The sequence below is a fragment of the Myotis brandtii genome, unplaced genomic scaffold (genome assembly GCF_000412655.1).
Source record: "Myotis brandtii unplaced genomic scaffold, ASM41265v1 scaffold123, whole genome shotgun sequence".
Taxonomy (NCBI): Eukaryota; Metazoa; Chordata; class Mammalia; order Chiroptera; family Vespertilionidae; genus Myotis; species Myotis brandtii.
In genome coordinates this window covers 13521201-13543130 of record NW_005354291.1, presented here as the reverse complement: position 1 = coordinate 13543130, position 21930 = coordinate 13521201, and the positions used below count along the sequence as shown (strand labels likewise).

General features: G+C 37.0%; 1 protein-coding gene across 1 annotated transcript in view; it reads right to left on the bottom strand.

Annotated features, from left to right (window-relative positions):
* The window catches only part of PEX7 (peroxisomal biogenesis factor 7), a gene marked incomplete at its 5' end in the record, with an annotated part of 66474 nt that overhangs the window by 2707 nt on the left and 41837 nt on the right, over positions 1–21930 (bottom strand). Inside the window, one exon of the mRNA XM_014533923.1 lies at positions 13195–13294. Within this exon, the coding sequence (XP_014389409.1) occupies positions 13195–13294 (100 nt within the window). The remainder of the gene's footprint in view (positions 1–13194; positions 13295–21930) is intronic.

Here is a 21930-nt window from a genome sequence, read left to right as displayed (position 1 = left end):
AGAGGGAAGATAGGGGAGGGTGGGGGTAAGGGGGAGAGATCAACCAAAGGACTTATATGCTAGCATATAGGCCTAACCAATGGACACAGGGGGGTGAAGGCATGAGTGGGGGGGGGGGAAATGGGGGGATAAGGACACATATGTAATAACTTAATCAATAATAAAAAAATGTAGTTTAACATTAAACTCCTGTAAAGACAATAAAAAAGTAAATCTTTTGCTCATCAAAAGATAATATTCAGAAAATGAATAGGTAAGCCACTGAGTGGTAGAAAATATTCACAAAACGCACATCTGACAAAGAACTTATATCTAGACTATATGATGAACTACTATAACTCAATAATTCAAAGACAACCCTATTAGAAATGGGCAAAAGACTTCCTAGTAGTTATAATACTCAGTTGTACTTATTAACCGCACGCGTGTCTCAGCTCTTTAAGAAAAATGGCTTGTGTCTTCCTATAACATAACATGGACTATGTCTTCCTATAACATAACAATGTCTCAATAAATACTATCTCACAGAATGTATTTGATAGGTTAAGACCTCACAGATTAACTTTTTCTCATGGTCACACTAGAGTAACAGAGCTGGAACCAGAACCTACATTTGTTGAATCTGTCTTCTAAAATAGTGCCTCATAAAAGGCAAGCTAACATTCATTATTTGCCTAATCCTGCAGTTAGGATTATATCCTGAAGTTTTAAGTTTTTTGCCATGGACCACAAAGATCATTATATAATCTACCCCTATTTCATATATGTTTATTTTTTCAAGTGCCAGGCCTCTCTATATACTACGTGTCAACTATTATAGAGAAGAGAACCAGAGAAGAAAGACTTAGGTTTCTAATATAAAATATTCATAAAATTATGTTTCTGAATCCTTATTTAGCACTCTTCAGTCCAGCTTCTTATTTACTCAGAACTTATAACTAACAAATATCAAGGCCACTGAGTCAGTAAATGTACATAACTCTACACTTATATTAACTGGTAATACAAGAAACACTGAACTGTGTTTAGTGTTTAAAACTGAACTGTGAATAGAGTCATTAAAATGAATGCAAATAATATTTCTCAATTAATTAATTAATTAATTATACTCCATCAAATTCTAAACGTTTTTAAAAGCTTACAATAAAAATAACAATAAGGTAAGAATAAAAGCACTTTACTAAACTAACAAAGAGTCTCCAGCTTCTCCAAGGTAGGCACTGTAGAAACCATATGGTAAGAAAAGATGACCTTGTGGTCCCCAGGAGTAGGAGGAGGGCTCTCATTAATTATCATCAACCAAATGGCCTCTGGAGGCACTGCTTCCCACTTCATTTTATGACTGAGACTAAACACAGGGCTTCTTCTTCATGTCCCTTCCTATTCATCTGAGACCAGCCTGAAAGGCATTTAAAAAAGACTTTGCTAACCTTTATTAAAGGTTAACATTAATAATTAAATAAATGAATGAATGAATGAATGAATGAATAAATAAATAAATAAATAAAGTGAATAACATGGAAATAAATAATCTGCTTTGCAGGATGAGATCCACTCATTCATTAGCTTGTCAAACAAAGAAAGGAATCTTGCTTAGCTCCCATCCTGCTTCTCCAAGACAAAAGCCACCTTTCCTTCCCATCCCTGGGAATGCACTCCTGGCCATGAAGACTCCTTCAAGGCCAGACTCAGGATAGCGATAATGGGGTATCTCCTTTCTCATCTACCGAAGATCCTCTTTCTCAGTTTCAGTCTCCTACAGGAGGACTCACTTCTTTGCCCATTACCTTGCTGTCAGGAAAAACTGTAAAAGATTGTAATCAATCAGCAGAAAAGATTGCGAGGTGTTCTTTCAGTGGAATGCTGGCATTGTGCTAGGGCCCCACAGGGTTACCTGATTCTATAGGGGTCTATGCCTTTCTCTGTCTTTGACTGGATTATTTTACAACTCTGAAAGCTATAGAAAACTGATAGTAATCAAATGATTCTCATCCATTAAAGTTGCAAAGGAATGTCCTATGAAGATGTAGTTGATGTCTTTCTTGCTCCCCAAGAGATAATTCCAAACATGACATTTTATTGTCCTATGGATATTGAACAGTTTTGTACCTCTTACTACATTCACTTCAGCATTCAGTGACTACCTATATGTATCTGTTCCTTTGAGCCAGTTGTAAAATCTTTCATAAATTACATAAAATCTTTGATACGTGTTCATATTTATACTTGTATGAGTCATGATTGCCATTTTGAAAATTATCCTTTAGCATGGCCACATGCAGGGATATAACTTATTTGCCTCAACAGGGTAACAATTATTTCCATGGAATACAATAACCCTTGCTTTCTCATAGGAGATAGCACAGTAACAGAAAAGCCATTTCATTAAAAGAACAAACATGAAATGTAGAGATGGGGCAGATAATTAAACTGGAAAAAGAGACTAAGAATAATGGCTAAAATTAGACATGAAATTGAGCTCTACACTTCCTGGCAGCAAAGGTAAAAACGTCAAACAATAATATAAGATATGCAAATATCCTAATTTACTGCTTCATCAGGGAGATGAAGTTTTTTCTAGCACTTGACTATAAGAGAAATATATACTATTCTTCCATCACAAAAATCATTCATTGCCAAAAGAGTGGTTTTACAAAATATACAAAATCATTCTTCATATGGCAGACTTTTCCTTAAACACATGAGAAAATTATATTAATAATTTAAATTATGGTTAATAAAAATATTTTTGTTTTATTTAAGATTTGAACCTTGTTCAGTTCTAAATGGGCTGACATGGTCTATAGATTAACCCACAGACCAAATAAAATAAATATAGATTTTTAAAAAAATCTGTTCTAAAGAGAGCAAAAGCATATTACAGAGTTGAGCATATTATAATATTTGTATAATAAATTAGGCTCTATGCTGTATGAAAACGAAGGAGAAAATGAAAGCATGCTGGGTAATATAGTTTCTGTCTTCTAACAATATTCACATATGGATGTAAACACTTTTGTATAACTAAACCTGAATAGGACTTTTTTTTTTAGAGTCAGTGATTATATATCTTGATCCAATCTATATTTGTTGTGATTTGTATATAGTAAACTTTTAGTAGATGCTTGTTGAATGAATTAATGAATGAATTAATGAATGAAGCCATGTATGAGCATTGGTTTCCCTCCTCCAAAGATTTTGTTGAGTAGAACCTCACACGTGGTAAAGAGCATCAAGCCAGGTGTGAGGTCAAATATCTGGGTAAAGGCAACCAGTTTCATGGGATTTGAGGGATATATGGAATATCTGAGTGTCATGAATATTATTTAGAGAGGTTTCACAGCGAGCTTATGTCTCAGGAGCTGTTTTTCAAGTATTTCTTTGCACTACAAAACTACTTAAAACATAATTCATATATATATACACATACTTATAATCATCCATTTACTCAACAAATACTCATTGAGTACCTCCTCTATGTTAGAAGTATGCTGAGGACACTACAGTAAACAAGATCTGGAGTCCAGGAGAGGATGGATAAGTAAACAGACACCTAAGATGTAGAGTGATATGGACAACGATTGGGGAATTATGGGGTCCAGTAGATGTGTAGCCAAATGTGAGGAAAGTACATGCTTTCAAGAGGAAATCTGACCTAAACTGTGGCTCAAAGGAGGATAGACCTTAGCCAGAGAGTGCTTATTGTTGTTACTGTGTGGGGTGTGGGGACATAAAGGAGAGAGGGAAAGTATTCTGGGAAGTGGAATAAATAAGAATAAATGCAGAACTAAAAGTTCTAGCTTTAAGGCAACTAAATTGCATTACACCTCCTCTGATAAAATTCTTAATCTTTTGAGAGAGGCCTTTTTTCTGACTCCTGTCTGACTCCCTTCTAGGGTTTCTTGAAGGCTGGCTGCCAAAACCTATCTGGTTTGACCTACTTCTTTACGGTGAGTGTGCATGTGGGCACCACAGGGTGGGAGGCTCCGGGCTCTACCTCTTCTGCCCAAGGAGATGCCAGTGGAAAATGTATTTCTTAACCGGCAAGCCCCCACTCTAGTACATTTCATCCCTATGGTCTATGAATTTCCTTTAATCTGAGTTCAAAATGCAAATCTTTTCATTAAAACTCAGAATCAAAATTATTGACATTATAGGAAAAATTATTTGTCAAAATGTTATATTTCTTTACTGAATTAAAACCTTAAAGATATAATTCATCTTCATAATATTTTTTTAAAGCTGCTATCTTCTAGGGTAGTGAAAAATAACTAAATGAACAGGGCCAGATTTCATATAAGTTCTATTTTTAGTTACAGCATTTCATTTTCACTTTTAATGGCAAAATAGATATTTCTAAATTTTCGTAACATGCACACTAACTTTTTGCTACTATCCTAATATGTCAATTTCTTTAAAATATACAATGAAGCATTCTTGGAAAACTGAATAAATATTTGTTATCTATCAAAATAGCCTAGTAAGTTCTAAATAGAGTTATAGCATATATATCATGAAATTATCACATGGAATGCTTGAGAGCAACTGTATTAAACAAATATTTCAGTATTTCCTATTTACAAAGTAACAGACTAGATTCTACAGTAGACTCAAGAATATTAAAGAAATCCAGTCAATAAGTGGTTTATAATAAAAATTTATTATTGGTGGATCAGATAAGACTTTGCTATAGAACATCCTCAAAACAATAGTCCTATAAATGCAAAATTTGGAAGAGGAAATATAATGAAAACACCAGATTTTAAATACATGTGTAACTTACAAAATTTATATTAATTTTATCAATTCTCTCTATTTTATCAAAATGTTTACACATGCCTCTGATAACACGTAATTTATTTCAAATGATTTAATATGGCTATTAATCTAACAAAGAATTCCTACTGACTCATTAAGAGATTTACTTTATTGACAAATTTTCCATTTCCTATCTATAATTCTATTCTATTCTCTCAGTTTTGTGGACAACTGCTTTTGCCCTTGGGAAACTTGTTTAATTTACTATAATTATTTATATGACATATGGCCTCTTTAGCAAAAATGAACCAGAGAAATAGGCAGAAGGATATAGAGAGAATGAAAAACAAAACAAAATCATTAACAGTCAACTTTAAATTTTGAAAAAGCAGCCCAGTCATTATGCCGCATTGTATTACATCATAGGCTGAAGTAAGAACATGTTTTACTTACTCAATTAGCTTACAGTAGGAAGTAACTACAGAGAAGAACATGGTTTATTATGTCAATCTGTATGGCATTTAAGTAAAAATAAGGAAAGAGTTGACTAATTCTACTAAAATCCTTTTCATTCATTCATTCACTCATTCATTCATTTAATACTTATTTTATTTATGTATAATATATATAACACATATAAGATATAATATATATACACACTTTGAATAATTATAAAGACAATGTTTATTAAAACACATTCCATTTTCAGAACTGAGCTATCAGATGTTAAAATGTGTATACATTTTGGGGGTATATTATATATATATCTCAGGTAGCTTGCATTAATCTACTATGCATCTTCTGACACATAACGGACACTCAAATATTTACTGAAGCAAAAAGGAAAGGAGTGAAGGAAGAGATCTTATTCTGACTTTGAAAGGCAGAAACACTTTGTATAGGCAAAAGTTGGGGAGAGCAAGAAAAACTGGCAAAAACAACAAATAATAAAATATAATTGGTATGTAATAGAAGGATTACATATAATGATGAGAAATATAATTAGAAAACAATACAGATTATATTGAATCTTGAAAGCAAGATTAAAAATTCAGACTCTACCCTGAAGGTAATGGGCTGACTTTCTTTAAGGTTTCTGAGATGACACGAAGATGACAATTTAATTTTTTCTATTTGTAAATTAAAACTTTTATGTAACTAGTATAGTTAATGGTCACAGTAGGTAAAGAGCATCACAGGAGTGGCTTACCATGAGTTTGTAATATTTGTGTTAGATGAGAAAGACCTATAAAATGGTAGCAATAAGGAAATAAATGTATTTTATTGCAGGAACATAATATATCTGTTCTTTTATTCTGGTCTTTCTTAAAGGTCCCTTTGTAAAGTTATATAAGTTTCTTTATCTGTGCCTGCACATTTTAAAATTTGTAGTTCTCTCTCTCTCTCTCTCTCTCTCTCTCTCTCTCTCTCTCTCACAGTTGTTGCCATGTAAAGGTAATTTTTCCCATTTTATTTACTAACTGGTGATTATGAATATCTACACAGCATTCATTTTTATATATTTATTTTTACTGAGCTTATTGAACTTTTTACCTTTTTAATGTTTTTCATTGATTTTTATAGAGAGAGGGAGAGAGAGATAGAAACATCGATGAGAGAGAAACATCATCAATTGACTGCCTCCTTCCTGCATACACCCTACTGGGGATAGAGCCTCACCCTGATCGGGAATTGAACCAGCGACCTCATGATTCATGGATGGACGCTCAACCACTGAACCACACCAGCGAGCTCTTTTTATTTATAATAGATTTAAAGTCACAATCATATGAAGTACAAATAATCATAAATTTTCCTACATTTAAAAATACTTATATTCTATTTTATTTTCTTCTGTTGCTAATTGGTTATAATTTTTAGAACCATATTGATTAACAGTGGTGATAGTAGTAATTCTCATCTTGTTCCTGATGTCTTTAATGGGGCCATTGATATATTTCAGGTCAATGACTAACAAAATCAAATTTGCATTACGAAAAGCTGTCCCCTGAAGCAGTGTTGAAAATCAATGGAATGATGAAAAGAACTTAGAGATCAGTTAGGAGATTACTGCAGTACTCCATGGCAGAGGTACTAAAGAAATGCTTATCAAAGGTCCAGATTTCAGAGGTACTGGTAAGAGAGAATTTATAAACTTAACGTCCAATGAATTTGAGGGTACAGAAAGACAAGAAAACTAGGATGACTTCCCAGGTCTCTGGTCAGGCCTCAGCATACAATCAACTAACCAAATTAGAAATACTTCAAGAAAAGCAAGACATCGCTTCAGATCATATAATAAAGGCAATTTGATAAATGGATCAAGCATCACTAGCATATAATTAAAAGACAGTTTCAAGGGTAAGTTGCAGTATCTAATAATGTAAGACAACAAAAATTCAAGAGGAAGTTCTAGATGTGTAATAATGGGAGAGAAACAGAATTTACTGGTCAAGAGATAAGAGAGTGGCATCAAATGAGCTTTAAAAAATAGAGGAAATGCTGAAACCGGTTTGGCTCAATGGATAGAGCGTCGGCCTGCGGACTGAAAGGTCCCAGGTTCGATTCCGGTCAAGGGCATGTACCTTGGTTGCGGGCACATCCCCAGTAGGAGGTGTGCAGGAGGCAGCTGATCAATGTTTCTAACTCTCTATCTCTCTCCCTTCCTCTCTGTAAAAAATCAATAAAATATATTTTTAAAAAATAGAGGAAAAAATTCACTGAAGACCTAAAAAACAGTGAATAATTGTGGAAACAAAGACCTGGATGAGGAAGTCATTGAGAAAATTAGGAACCCACTGGAAAGGGGGAAAATAGAGATAGAACATAAATATTTTGAGAGAATAGAAATAGAAGAACATATTCATCCTTGGTTATTTTTATAGTAAAGTAGGACATAAGTCAAATGTAATGTCCCTATAGAAGGCTGAGAAAAGATACTGTGGAGAATGGACTAGATACAGTGGTTCTCAACCTGTGGGTCGCAACCCCTTTGGGGGTCGAACGACCCTTTCACAGGGGTCGCCTAAGACCATCGGAAAACACATATATAATTACATGTTGTTTTTGTGATTGATCACTATGCTTTAATTATGTTCATTTTGTAACAATGAAATTGGGGGTCACCACAACATGAGGAACTGTATTAAAGAGTCGTGGCATTAGGAAGGTTGAGAACCACTAGACTAGAAAATAAAAAAGACTTTAAAGGTAAGTTGAGTAGGATCAAGAGCCCTAATATAGTGTTTTGAAAAAGTAGTTCAAAGCGTGCCAACTCAACATTTTTGTTTGGTTTTTAGAAGCCATGCTCCATAGTCTAGAGAAGGAAATGAGTAGAGAGGGGATGATTCAGGGATGGGAGCTCAGAGGCAGAGGTACCAGAGGCTCAGATGTCAATCATTCTGGAAGCGCTCACTGCAGGGCTGTACATGGAGTGCAGAGGGCAGTAGATACAGGCTAGCCGCACCCACCTTAGGAGCACGCCAAGATCCTACAGAGCTGGATCTGGGGAATGTTTCATGGCTGGCAGAAAACAAGCACTTGTTATATAATTTTCAGCTAAATATTATACAATTATTAAAGCATCAGGGAGGAAATAGCAGAGACTGCTGCCTGAGGACAGTGGATGCTTCTGGTACATGTTTTTCCAATGCTAAAGGTAGTCTGTGTGACACGTGCAGAAAATACCACCTCAGATCAAAAGTGCAAGGACACAGATACACTAATTGCCAATAATGCCAGTCCTCTTCTAAAACCTCATTTCCAACCTTATACTGAGAAATTTAAAATATTTTACCCATTGTCAACCTCTAAACCTGGTATCTAAGATTGTCAGAATAGGGATTTGAATCAAAACATAAGGTGAATTTTAAATAATGAATATTTTCACTAAAACATCAACAAAGCCAAAGATACTTTTTAAACCACATCTAAAAAACTTGTATAAATCAAATCTAAGCACCTTCAACCAAACAAAATGAAAGTATACAAAATTTCTTCTACCCCATTTTAAGGGTACTATAAGGATACCTAGCATGGATGGACTAGGATATTCATTCATCAATGATTATGTTTACCAAGTATTTTGGGAGTCCCAGAAGAAAAATTCTTATGTGTAGTGTAACTACAACAATGAAAAATATGCACAAATACAGAGCAGTTACCTTTGGGGAGAAGGGAGAGGGTGAGATTTTGGAGGAATATTGAGAGGGCTCCTGGGATGCTGGTAGTGTCCTATATCTTAACCTGAGTGATGGATACATGGGCATGGGCATTCTTGATAACTTATTGAGCTGCACACTAAAAATATGTGTATTTTTCAGTATGAGTGTTATACTTTAATTTAAAAATTTCTTTAAAAAGGACTGAAACGAAGTATTAATATGTTATCACTGGTTCTTTACAGAGTGGTAGAAATCTTGTTTCTTTCTTTTATATGTAATTTCCCATTTTCATCATGGGAAAAGAGATACATTTTATTGAACATACATGTGATATCTTGGAATGAAATTGATAATTTATACTTTAAAAGAGAAATAATTATCTTCCAAAAGAAATGTGTAAAGATATGTAAACCTGTACCCAGTTTATAAATACTAGACTAATATCAATGAGCATTTGAAAAAGCAGAGTTGATACTACAGATCACAAAGTCAAGAATTCTAAAAATACATTCATACAGGAAATCCCAATTATATAAATGGGTATATTAAAGGTCTAGAATCATAAAGCTAAAAAAATAGAAAAAGAGTATCCAATTTAGAAATAATAAGGAAAAGAGAGAAAAGGGAAAATGCCAAGACTGTACAAATCATGATCAGAGGGGGGAAAAATCAAAGAAAACTTTTTTGAAGTGAAAGATAACTTCAGCCTGGTTAACAAGTGAGGGCACAAAGAATTTCTCAGCAATTATCCTTAAAGAATGACCCCAGACACTTATTTGTCAAGTTTTAAACCTTTAAAGACAAGAGCTTACATTCTGTCAAGAAGAAAGGTGTAATATCCTTGGGTCTCATCTTTCAGATCTCTAAGAAGGGAGAAGCTAAAAAGAATTATAAATACAAGAACTCAGATAAATCTTCTTTTAAGACAGATAATACATTAACACAGAGATCCTAAGGTAATGTCAGCAAAGTCCTACAGATGTTAAGTTCACCCCAAGAGACAACACATTTTTGAAAGTATATTGAAAGGTACTTACTTTCTAAGAGGTGAGAGAAATATACTTTTATACTTTTAATATATATATATTGCTTTCAGAGAGGAAGGGAGAGAGAGATGGAAACATCAATGATGAGAGAAAATCATCGATCAGCTGTCTCCTGCAAGCCCCCAACTGAGGATCGAGCAACCTGGGCTTGTGCCCTGACCAGGAATCAACCATCACCTCTTGGTTCAAAGGTGTACACTCAACTACTGAGCCATGCCAGCCAGTGAGAAAGATACTTTTTAAGGAAATAAACTATGAAGAAATGGTGAAATAAATTAACATGCAATCAGCAAACTTGACCACATACTCTGAGAATAAAGGATAAATATGTCAAAAATAAATTAAACTACTAACTATACCAGCAAAAATTAATGTGGTATATTTTAAATGGCTACAATTTTGTTGTGGCTACTCCCATCAGGACATGGAGTCTCTTTCTCACTCCTTGAATCTGATTAGCCTTGTGACTTGCTTTACAACAGAAGGGATGTTGTGTGATTTCGAAGCCTAGCCCTGAAGATACCTTGCGGCTTTTACTCTCACCCTCTTGGAAATCTATTGGAAATCTACAACAGCTAAGTGAAGAAGCCTGGGCTCCTCTGGAAGCACAGGGCTCAGAAGACCACCAGCACTGTACCTACACATGTGAAAGAGGCCATCTAACACCACCCAGCCGGAGTTAAGCCCCAGATGACTGGGGCCACATGAGTGACCCCAGGTGAGAACAAGAGAACTGTTTGGCTTAGCCCATCCCAAATTACTGATTCACAGAGCTATGGGGAAAGAAAATTGTTGTTTAAGCTATTAACTTGTGGGGAGTTTATTATATAGCAAGAGATAATACACTGAAATGAAATAAGTGAGAGAAAAATAGGGAGCTGCACCAAGAACTTGACTCTTATCTACCCCTAAGAAGAAAGAACGTTAATGTTTCCTGGTAAAAACAAAAGTTATTAATATAAACAATACAAATGTTTGTGTAAAAATGTGTCAATGTTAGGTATGTGAAAAAATATTGGTTGAAATCTTAGTTAGAAAGGGAAGAAAGTTTAAGGTACAAAATAGAATATAAATAAAATGGAGGGGGAAAAAAGGAAACATTGAAACAAACATAACATTTAGTCAATAATCTAAACACTCCATTTTTTAAAACATGACAAGTCAACAAATATATTTCCTTAAATTCTAATGTTGAATAATCTACCATAAATAAGGAAAAAATACTTTCTTTCATTTTCAAATACTATCCATGCTCCCTGCCACTGCAGCGTCTGTAACATACTGTTACCTTTGCCTGTTATGATCTTTCTTCCTTTTGTCTCTTCATACAGTTAATGCCTACTCATCAGATCTCAGGTGACCCTCACTTCCTTACACATTTCTTAAGTCGGTCAAATGTCTATCCTGATTATGAACTCCTGAGGAACAATGTACTTCTTTCATAGGGTTGTTACAACTCTCATTTACATTCATTTCTTGAGATTATTTGATATAACAGTGGATTAAATGCTCTATAAAGGCAGGGCCCACATTTATTTTCATTCTCTACTGAGTCCCCAGTGCCTGGCACAAGGTCTGGCATATGAAAATGTCTGTGGGAAGAATACATAAATGAGAGGGAGTGGTCTTATTTCTTAGGTCCCTTCTAATCCCCAAATTCTGTCCCACTCTGAATTAACTCAGTGGAGATTTCTAGCACAGTTGAACTGTACATTATGCCAGTGAACCTGCAGGTTATGTACAGCTTGAAGACCCTGCTTTTCCACTCTTATTTCTCTCAATAGCAACTATTTCCTTAGTACAACTGAAATTTGGTTGTTGAACAGGAAGAGATGGGTGACAGTCACCAGATTTACACAAAATATAGGACCTTGTAATACATTCTCTTATTTAAGAATACATAAAGTCTAATTAATAAATCCTCTGAAAAAAGTTGCTTTTAATAAGGCGGTCTATGTGGAGGATTTAGAAAACATTTGGCACCTCTCAGACAGGGGTGAGGAACTGCCAGGACCGAGGAAGTCGAGAAGGCATATGTGTTGCCTTGGGCCACAGTCTGGGACTCATGGAACATAGGTTAACAGAAATATATGAGAGAGGAAAATATTTATTTAGGGTTCTTTGTTTGGTATGGTCATGTTTCAATATGTACAGCTTTTTTCTTAACTAGGAGAGCAAACAGGTATGAATATTTTATTAAAAATCATCTATAATAGATTTATGTCTCAGAAAAAAACTAGTTCATTGGAAGCACATTGTATTTACATTAAAGGTAATGCCATTTGACCTAGCACTCTTTCAGTCTCTTCTCTTCTTAGTTGCTATGAAGTCATTTTACAACAATTATTTTAATGTTAATGAGACTATTAATGTTAATGAGACTATTCTAATATCTAATGAGAATATTTTAAGCTCAGAATTATGTCTTAAATTCCTAAAATAAATTAAAAAACTGTATTCATTTAAATTTAAGAACACAGCAATGAGAAATGGGATTTGTTTTTGTCTAATTTCTATAATTTGTCATAAAAACATAATTTCTTAGTCATACTCTAGAATTTCCACATATTATATTGTTTCATTGATATGTTAGTGTTTTCACACAGTCTGTTTTCAAGTGCCTTATCATTCAACATATTCTAGTGTTTCTGATATGGGTTTCCAAAACTGAAACAGCTTTTAAAAAAGCCCTAAATATTTAAACTCTCAAGTCTTCAAGAAAATAAAACGTGGGAATTTTAAAGTTTATTGATTAAAAGAGTAGCTATTCTCCCTTACTTTGTCCCCCATCGGAAGCCTCTCTTTTAACGTAGTTTCTGGTGACAGTCCCGAGAGGGAAGTGACTTGCCCATCATCTCACTTGCTTATGGGACAGCTGAAATGAGGACCACACACTCTCACTCCCACCAACCTCTGGGGACAATCCTTCCCCATTCCATTCTTCTCTTGTCACCCTTTCAAAAGGGAGCCTGCAACATGTAAGGCACAGGAAGGTTCCTTTCCTATCAGAAAAGTCAGTCTTTCAAGAGGAGAGCGTCATGTCAAGTTCCTGGACACCTCTCTTTCCCCAGTGTTTCAAATGCTCCAGCTTTACAGCAAAAGATATCAGGATGATTAAGTAAATGTACTTTGCTCTTGCCTTAAGGCAGCAATTCTGTTCAGAAAAGCCACACATAGAGCTATTTGTGAACTCTATGGGAAGAAAAAAACTCAGGAGATCGCATTACCTGAGTAGGGCTCTGAAGACTTAAATCTAAACCACAGGTAAACTCTGTATGATGGTCCACTATTTCAAGAAGAGGGTCAGGCTTTGAAAAGTTCCAGAATCTGTGAATATAAACAAAAAAAGTAATTTAAGTACTGAAACTACCAAAAAATTTACCTAAGAAAAATAGATATTTAACATAGCAAAGATTTTATCAGAATAGGCCCAACCAATTAATAAATGCAAAGCTCCATTGCTGACCCACATTAAAAAATCAGATAAAGAAAAAAATGCACTCCATTCTATTATATAACAAACTAGAGGCCCAGTGCACAAAAATTTGTGCACTGGGGGGGGGGGGGCCCTCACCCCGGCCTGTGCCCTCTCCCAGTCTGGGACCCCTTGGGGGATGTCCACCTGCTGGCTTAGGCCCGTCCCCCCAGGGAGCTGGCAGTCAGACATCCCTCTGGCAGCCCAGGAGCCCTCAGGGGATATCCACTTGCCAGTGGGGACCAGGCCTAAGCTGCAGTTGGACATCCTTAGCGCTGCTGAGGAGGCGGGAGAGGCTCCCGCCATCACTGCTGTGTTGGCAGCTGTTAGCCTGGCTTGTGGCTGCACAGAGCTCCCCCTGTGGGAGCGCACTGACCACCAGGGGGAAGCTCCTGCATTGAATTAAGTGTCTGGCCCCTGGTGGTCAGTGTGTGTCATAGTGACCAGTCATTCCCAGTCCTTCTGCTGTTAGAGACAATTTGCATATTACCCTTTTATTATATGCCTGGTGCATGGGTGGGGGCTGGCTGGTTTGCCCTGAAGAGGGTCCTGGATCAGGGTGGGGGTCCTGCTGGGGTGCCTGGCCAGCCTGGGTGAGGGGCTGATGGCTTTTTGCAGGCTGGCCACAGACCCTAAGGGTGGGATCTCCTGGGGTGCCTGGCCAGCCTGGGTGAGGGGATGATGGCTGTTTGCAGGCTGGCCAAACCCCCCAGCGGGACCCTCACCCCATGAGGGTGTGGCCAGTCTGGGTGAGGGGCTGATGGCTGTTTGCAGGCTGGCCATGGCCCCCAGCCACCCAAGCTCTCAGTGAAGGCTGGCTGGAAGCAGGTATCTGGGATTTATTTATCTTCTATAATTGAAACTTTGTTGCCTTTAGCGGGGGCCATAGCCGGCCAGGGCAGGCGGGAAGCTTGGCTTCCTCCATCGCCGGGGCAACCAAGCCTCCTGCTTGCTCCAGCTCCGTGGCTGCCGGCTGCCATCTTGGTTGGGTTAATTTGCATATAGTCGCTCTGATTGGCTGGTGGGCGTGGCTTAAGGTGTAGCGAAGGTTTGGTCAATTTGCATGTTTGTCTTTTATTAGTGTAGATGGGATTAGTAATCAATCTATCCTGTAAACAATGATTATATTCCCATTAGTATACCTTGTAGGGTGAAACTTCACAAGTTTTAGTTAATTTTTTTTTATATTGCACATGGACATTTGAGATGAGAAACATCAGGTTTTTTTGTTTTTTTTTTTTCTTAGCAATTTCTAAAAGCATTCACTGCTGTAAAATAAGAATATTGGAATAGATGCACTCTAACATTTTGCAATTTTAAATATTATTTCATTTCTGACATGAAAAGATCTTAGGTTTAATTAACATTTCAATAGCAATTCAAATTCTTAAAAAAGAATCTGTTCTCTTATAAAAATATCTCTGTAATTCTGAAACTATCTTTTTCTTTTTTCTGAAGCACAGCCCTTCTTATAGATTCCATGTCAATGTAATTTCTCAAGTCAAGAAAAACGGAAATGTGTTTTCCTGGGCCAATTTTAAGTATTCTATTTATCCTCTATAGACAGGGAGTGGTAATATTTACCATGATATATCTGATTTCTACTGTTCAGAGAAGAGTCTGCCCTATTTTCAATACACAAAATAGCACTTTATTTGTAAAGCTTTATTTGCTCATCCTCTTTATTATTCTAAATACACCATAAAAAATGGCACATTCAAAATCATAGAGTCATACTCCAGTTCAGCCTCTCTAATGATGCACAACACAGAACACGTTGAAGGCTTAGCAGATCTCTTTGTAAGAGAGTAAATACACAAAACCAGCAGTCAGTTTGTTTAACCTGGCGGTATTGTTTTCCTAATAAATACAGAGTTGGTCTTATTATGTCTGAAAAGGATTGTTGCTATGGATAATCTACTGTGTGGTACCAGAGAAACAATGAATAAATAGCTCATTTATCAGATTACTGAAATCTGCAAAATATTTAAGGAGAGTGACTTTACTTTTGAAAATCTGCCCATTCAAACAAATGAGGGAGCAAGCTAAGCTGCAGTCCTTCTCAGAAATCATAATAATGGTCTCTACTGTCTTTGCATATTTGTTCCTTTGGGTCTAGAGACAGTGAATTTTACTGCAATCTAATTTTCTAGCTCTTGATAATGTTTATATAAGCAAAAGTAAATATGTAATTGTATAATTTCATTTCTAAAATATGGTTATATTCTGATTTGCAATATCTAAAACAATAATCAAATGATTTTGTATATACCCACTATAATCCAAAAAGTATTCAAAAGTTTTAAAAATATGTATTTAATATGGAAAAAAACTGAGTTAAAAGAAAAGTAAGGGTGGGAGAGTAAATTCAAATCTGTAATATTTATAAACAAACTTGTATTCCATAAAGTTGTGTATGATTGGCAGGGGAGGACCTTTCAAGATGATAAGCTTTCCAGTAGCCAAAGGAAAAAGGGAGACACAAGAGATCCCTCAATTTATAATGTCTACAACCAAATTGCTCTTGGAACTCAGAAGGAAATTCACCCTTGGGAGTCCATGGAGCAGAAATGCAATGCTTATGTAATGAACTCCCTGAACATTTCTTAGGGAAACACAGAGATGCTGTTTCATGGGCTGCTACTCATGAGTCACCCCAAAGAGCAGTTTGGTGGAATCATTCTATGGGGAGGTCAATTAAATCCAGGTAATCAGCTCTCTGACTTCATTTGGGATTTAGATTTTATTTCAGTAAAACTGGTGGGATAAATGCTCTTTAGACAAATCATAAAAACTGGTTTTCTTCTGAACTATTTAAGGACTAGAGGCCCGGTGCACGCAATTCGTGCACGGGAAGGGGGCCCTCACTCTCTCGCAATCCGGGACCCCTCAAGGGATGTCCAACTGCCAGTTTAGGCCCGATCCAATAGGGGATCAGGCCTAAACCGGCAGTCGGGCATTCTTCTCGTAATCTGGGACTGCTGGCTCCTAACCGCTGGCCTGCCTGCCTGTCTCATTGCCCCTAACCACTCTGCCTGCCTGCCTGATTGTCCCTAACTGCCTCTGCCTCGGCCCCTGCTGCCGTGGCTTCGTCCGGGAGGACGTCCGAAAGGTTGTTCGGCTGTCTGGTCTAATGAGTATATTACGCTTTTATTATTATAGATAATAAAAAGCAATAAGGATTCATTTATACCCTCCTGATCTGTTCCTGAAATGCAGTTTTGTTGTTATTTTCTTATTTAAACCTGTTAAGGATAAGGCTGCACTGAAGACAAGACAGGTGAGCCTTTTGAAAATTAGGATGCTTAATAAGGGCACATGTGTGAAGCCATCCAATTTTAGCTTGAAAGTGTGGTAAGAGAAGTTGCACATACAGGAGGGCAGAGAGTAGATTTAAAAACTCAATTTAAATTTGTCTAATATGTAGCTTCATGGGCAGTCAAGGCTACAATTCCACACTATAGTCACACCCATCATAATTTTAACCTGGGAAAAACTATCAATACTTATTTATTTGCATTTTGCAAAGAACTCATCAAATAAAATACATGCTAAATATGAGCATAACCAATGGACACAGACTGGGACGGGGGGAAGGAGGGCATGTGCTGGGTGGTGGGGACGGCTGGGGAGAGGTCAATGGGGGAAAAAGGAGACTTACGTAATATTTTTAACAATAAAGAATTAAAAAAACAACAACAAGACCCATATGGGCTGTCTACAAGAGACCCACCTCAGAGGGAAAGACACACAGAGACTAAAAGTAAAGGAATGGAAAAAGATATTTCATGCAAATGGAAATGAAAAAAAAAAGCTGGGGCAGCAATACTTACATCAGACAAAATAGATTTTAAGAAGTATAGAGTTTCAGGTTTAGAAGATGAGAAAAGTTCTAGAGATGAAGAGTGGTGATGGTTGCAAAAAAATGTAAATGTTCTTAATGATAGTGAACTGTACACTTAAAAATTGGTTAAAATTGTAAAGTTCATGTTATGTATATTTTTCTACAACTAAAAAAAGCTAAATTAAAAAACAAAAAAAAACATGCTAAAACTCTAAGGATACTATTTGGTGAAGGGAAAGTTAATTTAGTGAATGATATACAAGCACGACTGTTTATTACACCATTTCACAGCTCTGACAAATTATGTAATACACAAAGTATAGGTATATATGGGGTGCAAACATTATGAGAGGTTCATTTCCAGCAGAATGGCTGACTAGGAACCTAGGCCAATATTCTTCCTGAAAACAATTAAATTTGCTAGATAAACTGTGAAAACAAACAACTACCACAAAACTTCATAAAAGCATCAGTGAGGAACACTCAAGTAAAAACTAGAATGATGTCTGAAACCCAGAGCAGTAAATGGAACAATAAAGGCAGCTTTTGCCCTAAGAGAATTTGCTAAATATGGAGAATCTAAGCTTCTATATTTTTAACCTCAAGGAGATCAGGAGCCAGTAAAATAAGAAAAATTCAATATTTATATTTATTTATAATTTTAATATATTTTTCAGTAAACTGAAATATCTAATCAAAAGTATCAAGTCAAATACAGTAAACTGCACAAGTTAAATAGTTGAGAAATCAAAAGTTAATGTCTATAAACTTTATTTTTAAATCACAAAAGAAATAATAACAAAAGAAATAAAATAAATGTATTTATTTTACATTTATTCATTTCCACTCTTTAAATGGCAACCATGGTCAACAGTTTGATGTGTATAGTTCAAGATTTTTCTATGTGTCATCATTCAATTCCACCAGGAAGGGGTGAGCTGTAAGGAGGAAGTAGCAGGAAGAAAGTGAGCATTTCACCAGGTTTTCTCACGTTTGCAAATAGGGAATTGGCAAGGTCTCTCTTCGCAATCTTTTTCTGGACTCAAGGGTCCCATAAGTTTTACATATCTGAGGGCCTTCGTGTGCCTATCATACAAGTAAAATGAGCTCCTTTTTATCATTAAGAAGTCAGGCTACATATATCATTAAGCAGTCAAATAAGGCACATCATTTTTAAATGATGGTTTTTTGGTACAGCATATATACTACTTGGTGCCTTTTTGTCTCTTTGCTGATGAAATCACTGACTATTTAAGATCTATCATGGGAAGTAAATACACTGGACAGGCTTCCAATGATTAAAAATATTACAGAACTGTAGGAACATTTTTCATTTAAATTGGAGAGGTAGAGAGAAAAATTCATCATAGTACAATGTCTTGGTTAAATCCCTTTTTGCCTTCTGACTCACAGTTCTTCAGCAAAGCAAGTATGTAGCACTGTGTTAAATAAAGCATCAAAACGATTTCAAAAATGAAGCTAAAATCACTTTTTTACTTTACCCAAATGCAATTTGAAATCTCTATACAAGCACTTTTAAAATTTAGCCAGTACATGAATTCAGTAGAAGGTTTAAAATATTTTTCAGTTTCCTTTCCTGTTCACAAACTACATGTTAGTAATTCTTCATGAGTCTTTCCTAACTATAAGAGTTGGGGAAAGTTTTGGCTACTTTGCAATGCCTTACATGTACCTTAACTTTAGTTGTGTTTTTTAAATTTTTAAGCAAATTGCAATCTTATAATTATCTCTATTTGTATTGCTTGGCTATGTAGCATTCTCTAGTGGTGAGCAAAAAATGTCACAACTGCTTGTTTTCTCCTCATTTAATTATTCATTCATACAACAATTTATGAGTGCTAAAATGTGCCTGGTGCTGTGCTAATAAGCACCAAAAGCAAGAGACACGTGGTCACAGCCCTCCTGCAGCTCCTAATTCCATGAGATAATGGACATTAAAAAACAAAACAAAACAAAACAAAAAACACAAATGTAACTGCAATTGACAGCTGCCCCCCAAAACAACGCAGGATGATGTAAGAATGTTGTCCTGAAGTGACACTGAGCTAAAGGTTGAATTCATCGGGTGGAAGGCAAAGATGGCAGCTTGTCCCTTGTTGGCAAGGAGCCTGATGGTTTGTGACTGAGAGGGCCCATTGGACTGGGGCAAGAGAAGAGGAGCGTGTTACACAAGGCAAACAGGACCAGATCACAGAGGTCTTGTAGGCCATGTGAAGAATTGGGAATTTTTCTCTTAAGTGTAAACACACACACACCAGTGAGAGTTTTAAGCAGAAGGTTTACACACTCCGTTTTTGCCTTCTTAAAAATAAACTACTTTTTTATTTTAGAACTAGAGGCCCGGTGCACAAAATTCATGCACTGGGGGAAAGGGAAGGGTTCCTCAGCCCAGCCTGCACCCTCCTGCAGTCTGGGACCACTATCTCCTTACTGCCTGCCTGCTCACTGCTCCTTACTGCTCGGCTTGCTGCTCCTTAGCGCTGCTGCGGAGGCGGGAGAGGCTCCTGCCACCGCCACTACGCTTGCCAGCAGTAAGCCTGGCTTTTGGCTGAGCGACTCTTCCCCTGTGGAAGTGCACTGACCACCAGGGGGCAGCTCCTGCATTGAGCATCTGTCCCCTGGTGGTCCGTGCGCATCATATCAACCAGTCGATCTGGTCGTTTCACCATAATGGTCGCTTAGGCTTTTATTATATAGATAGTTTCAAAGTTGCAGAAGAACTGTGAAGATAGTATAGAGAGTTCCCTTACAGTATGACCACATGTAGTATAGTCAGCTTTGACTTTTAAAAGGTATCTCTGGCCACTGAGAGAAGAATGGATTTGAGGGCTCAAGAGTAGATATGTGGCTACCTGTGGTCTAAAAAGAGATGATAGCAGCTTGGATGTTAGCTGGCACAGTGATGATAAGGAAAGGTTGTGGATGGATTAGAGATATATTTAAGCAGAAAAATTAATAGGACAAAATAAATCAAAATGATTAATGGAACAGAAGATACCAAGAATGATGCATTTGTTTATTTACTATTTAAATTATTTATTCATCTATCTATTTTCCTCTAAAAGTCACTAAGTTCCTTACACTCAGGGACAGTATTCTATTCATTGTATTTCTTGCATGTATAAAAGTATCTGACACATGGATAGTCCAAGAATATTTCATGAATGAATAAAAAATAAGCATATTATGGACAAGATAAATAAATAACGAAGGCCAACCTCACAAGTAAGATAACTTTTAAATCACTTATAGACCTGGTTCCCAAATGATGGACCAAGGCTCATTATCAGATATTCAGAAAAGACACATTCCTCAGGTTTGCTGAGAAATTTTTTCCTAAAAAATTCTGATTGAGTAGATCAGTGTGACATCCAGAAACCTCTTCCTAAGAAATGCTGATAGGCTTGGAAACACCATGGAAAGCAGTAGTTCTCACCCTTATATCAACATACATACAGATTAGATAAATTCCCATTAGAAACAATAGTGATTTCAGGAAGAAGGGGAGGGAAGAGAAAAAAGGCAGTGGTTCTCAACCTTGACAGTATTTTAAAAAATACTGATGTGTGAATGCTCCCCAAGAAATTCTAATTGGCCTGGAGTACTGGAATTGGCCATGGGAACTGGAAGGTGCAAACATTCTCTGGGTGAAGGTAATACGCAGCCAAGGTTGGGAAGCTCTGATCTGTGTAAGGGGCATTACCCGTTTATTGAGAATCACTGATTTAAACAGCAGTTTTCAAACCTAAGTTTGCATCAGAATCACCTGAAGAGCTTGCTGAGCACGAATACAGACATCTGGAGTGTAGCTGGAGAACTTATTTTAGAAACAAGTTCCCAGGTGATGCTCACGTTGCTGGTCCTAGGGCCAAACTTTCAGAACCACTGATTAGAATTATTACTTCACTGTGGCTCTAACCACTAATGAAGGCAAAACTTTGGGAAGGGACAAATACATTAGAAGCAAAAGACAGGCAAATAGTTTCACAGGAAAAGTAACACTATTATTTCATATAATTTAACATAGCAGACTAGGATAAAAAGCTGCTGAACAAATAAGTATTAGTATTAGCTCCAGCTTCCCAATAATGAAGAACAAAGATGATCCAAAACTAGGTTCTCACATTACCCAATCCATCCTCAGCAAGAAAGACTTTGACAGTGTGCATAGTCTTCCCCATTATCTTATACTAGAGGCTCGATGCACAAAAATTCGTGCAAGAGTAGGCCTTCCTTCTCCCGGCTGCTGGCACCAGCTTCCCTCTGGCACCTGGGACCCGGGCTTCCCTCCTCCAGCCGCCCGCAGGCACCCAGGACCTGGGCTGGCTTCCCTCCGGCCCCGGCTTCGTCAGGAAGGACATCCAGAATGACATTCGGAAGGCATCCAGTCTAATTAGCATATTACCCTTTTATTATTATAGACTAGAGGCCTGGTGCACAAAAATTTGTGCACTCGTGGGGGAGACGGGGTCCCTCAGCCCGGCCTGTGCCCTCTCGCAGTCTGGGACCCCTCGGGAGATAACGACCTGCTGGCTTAGGCCTGCTCCCGGGTGGCAGAGGGCACGCCCAATCCCTAGGTGCAGCCCCTGGTCGGGCTCAGAGCAGGGCCGATTGGGGAGTTGG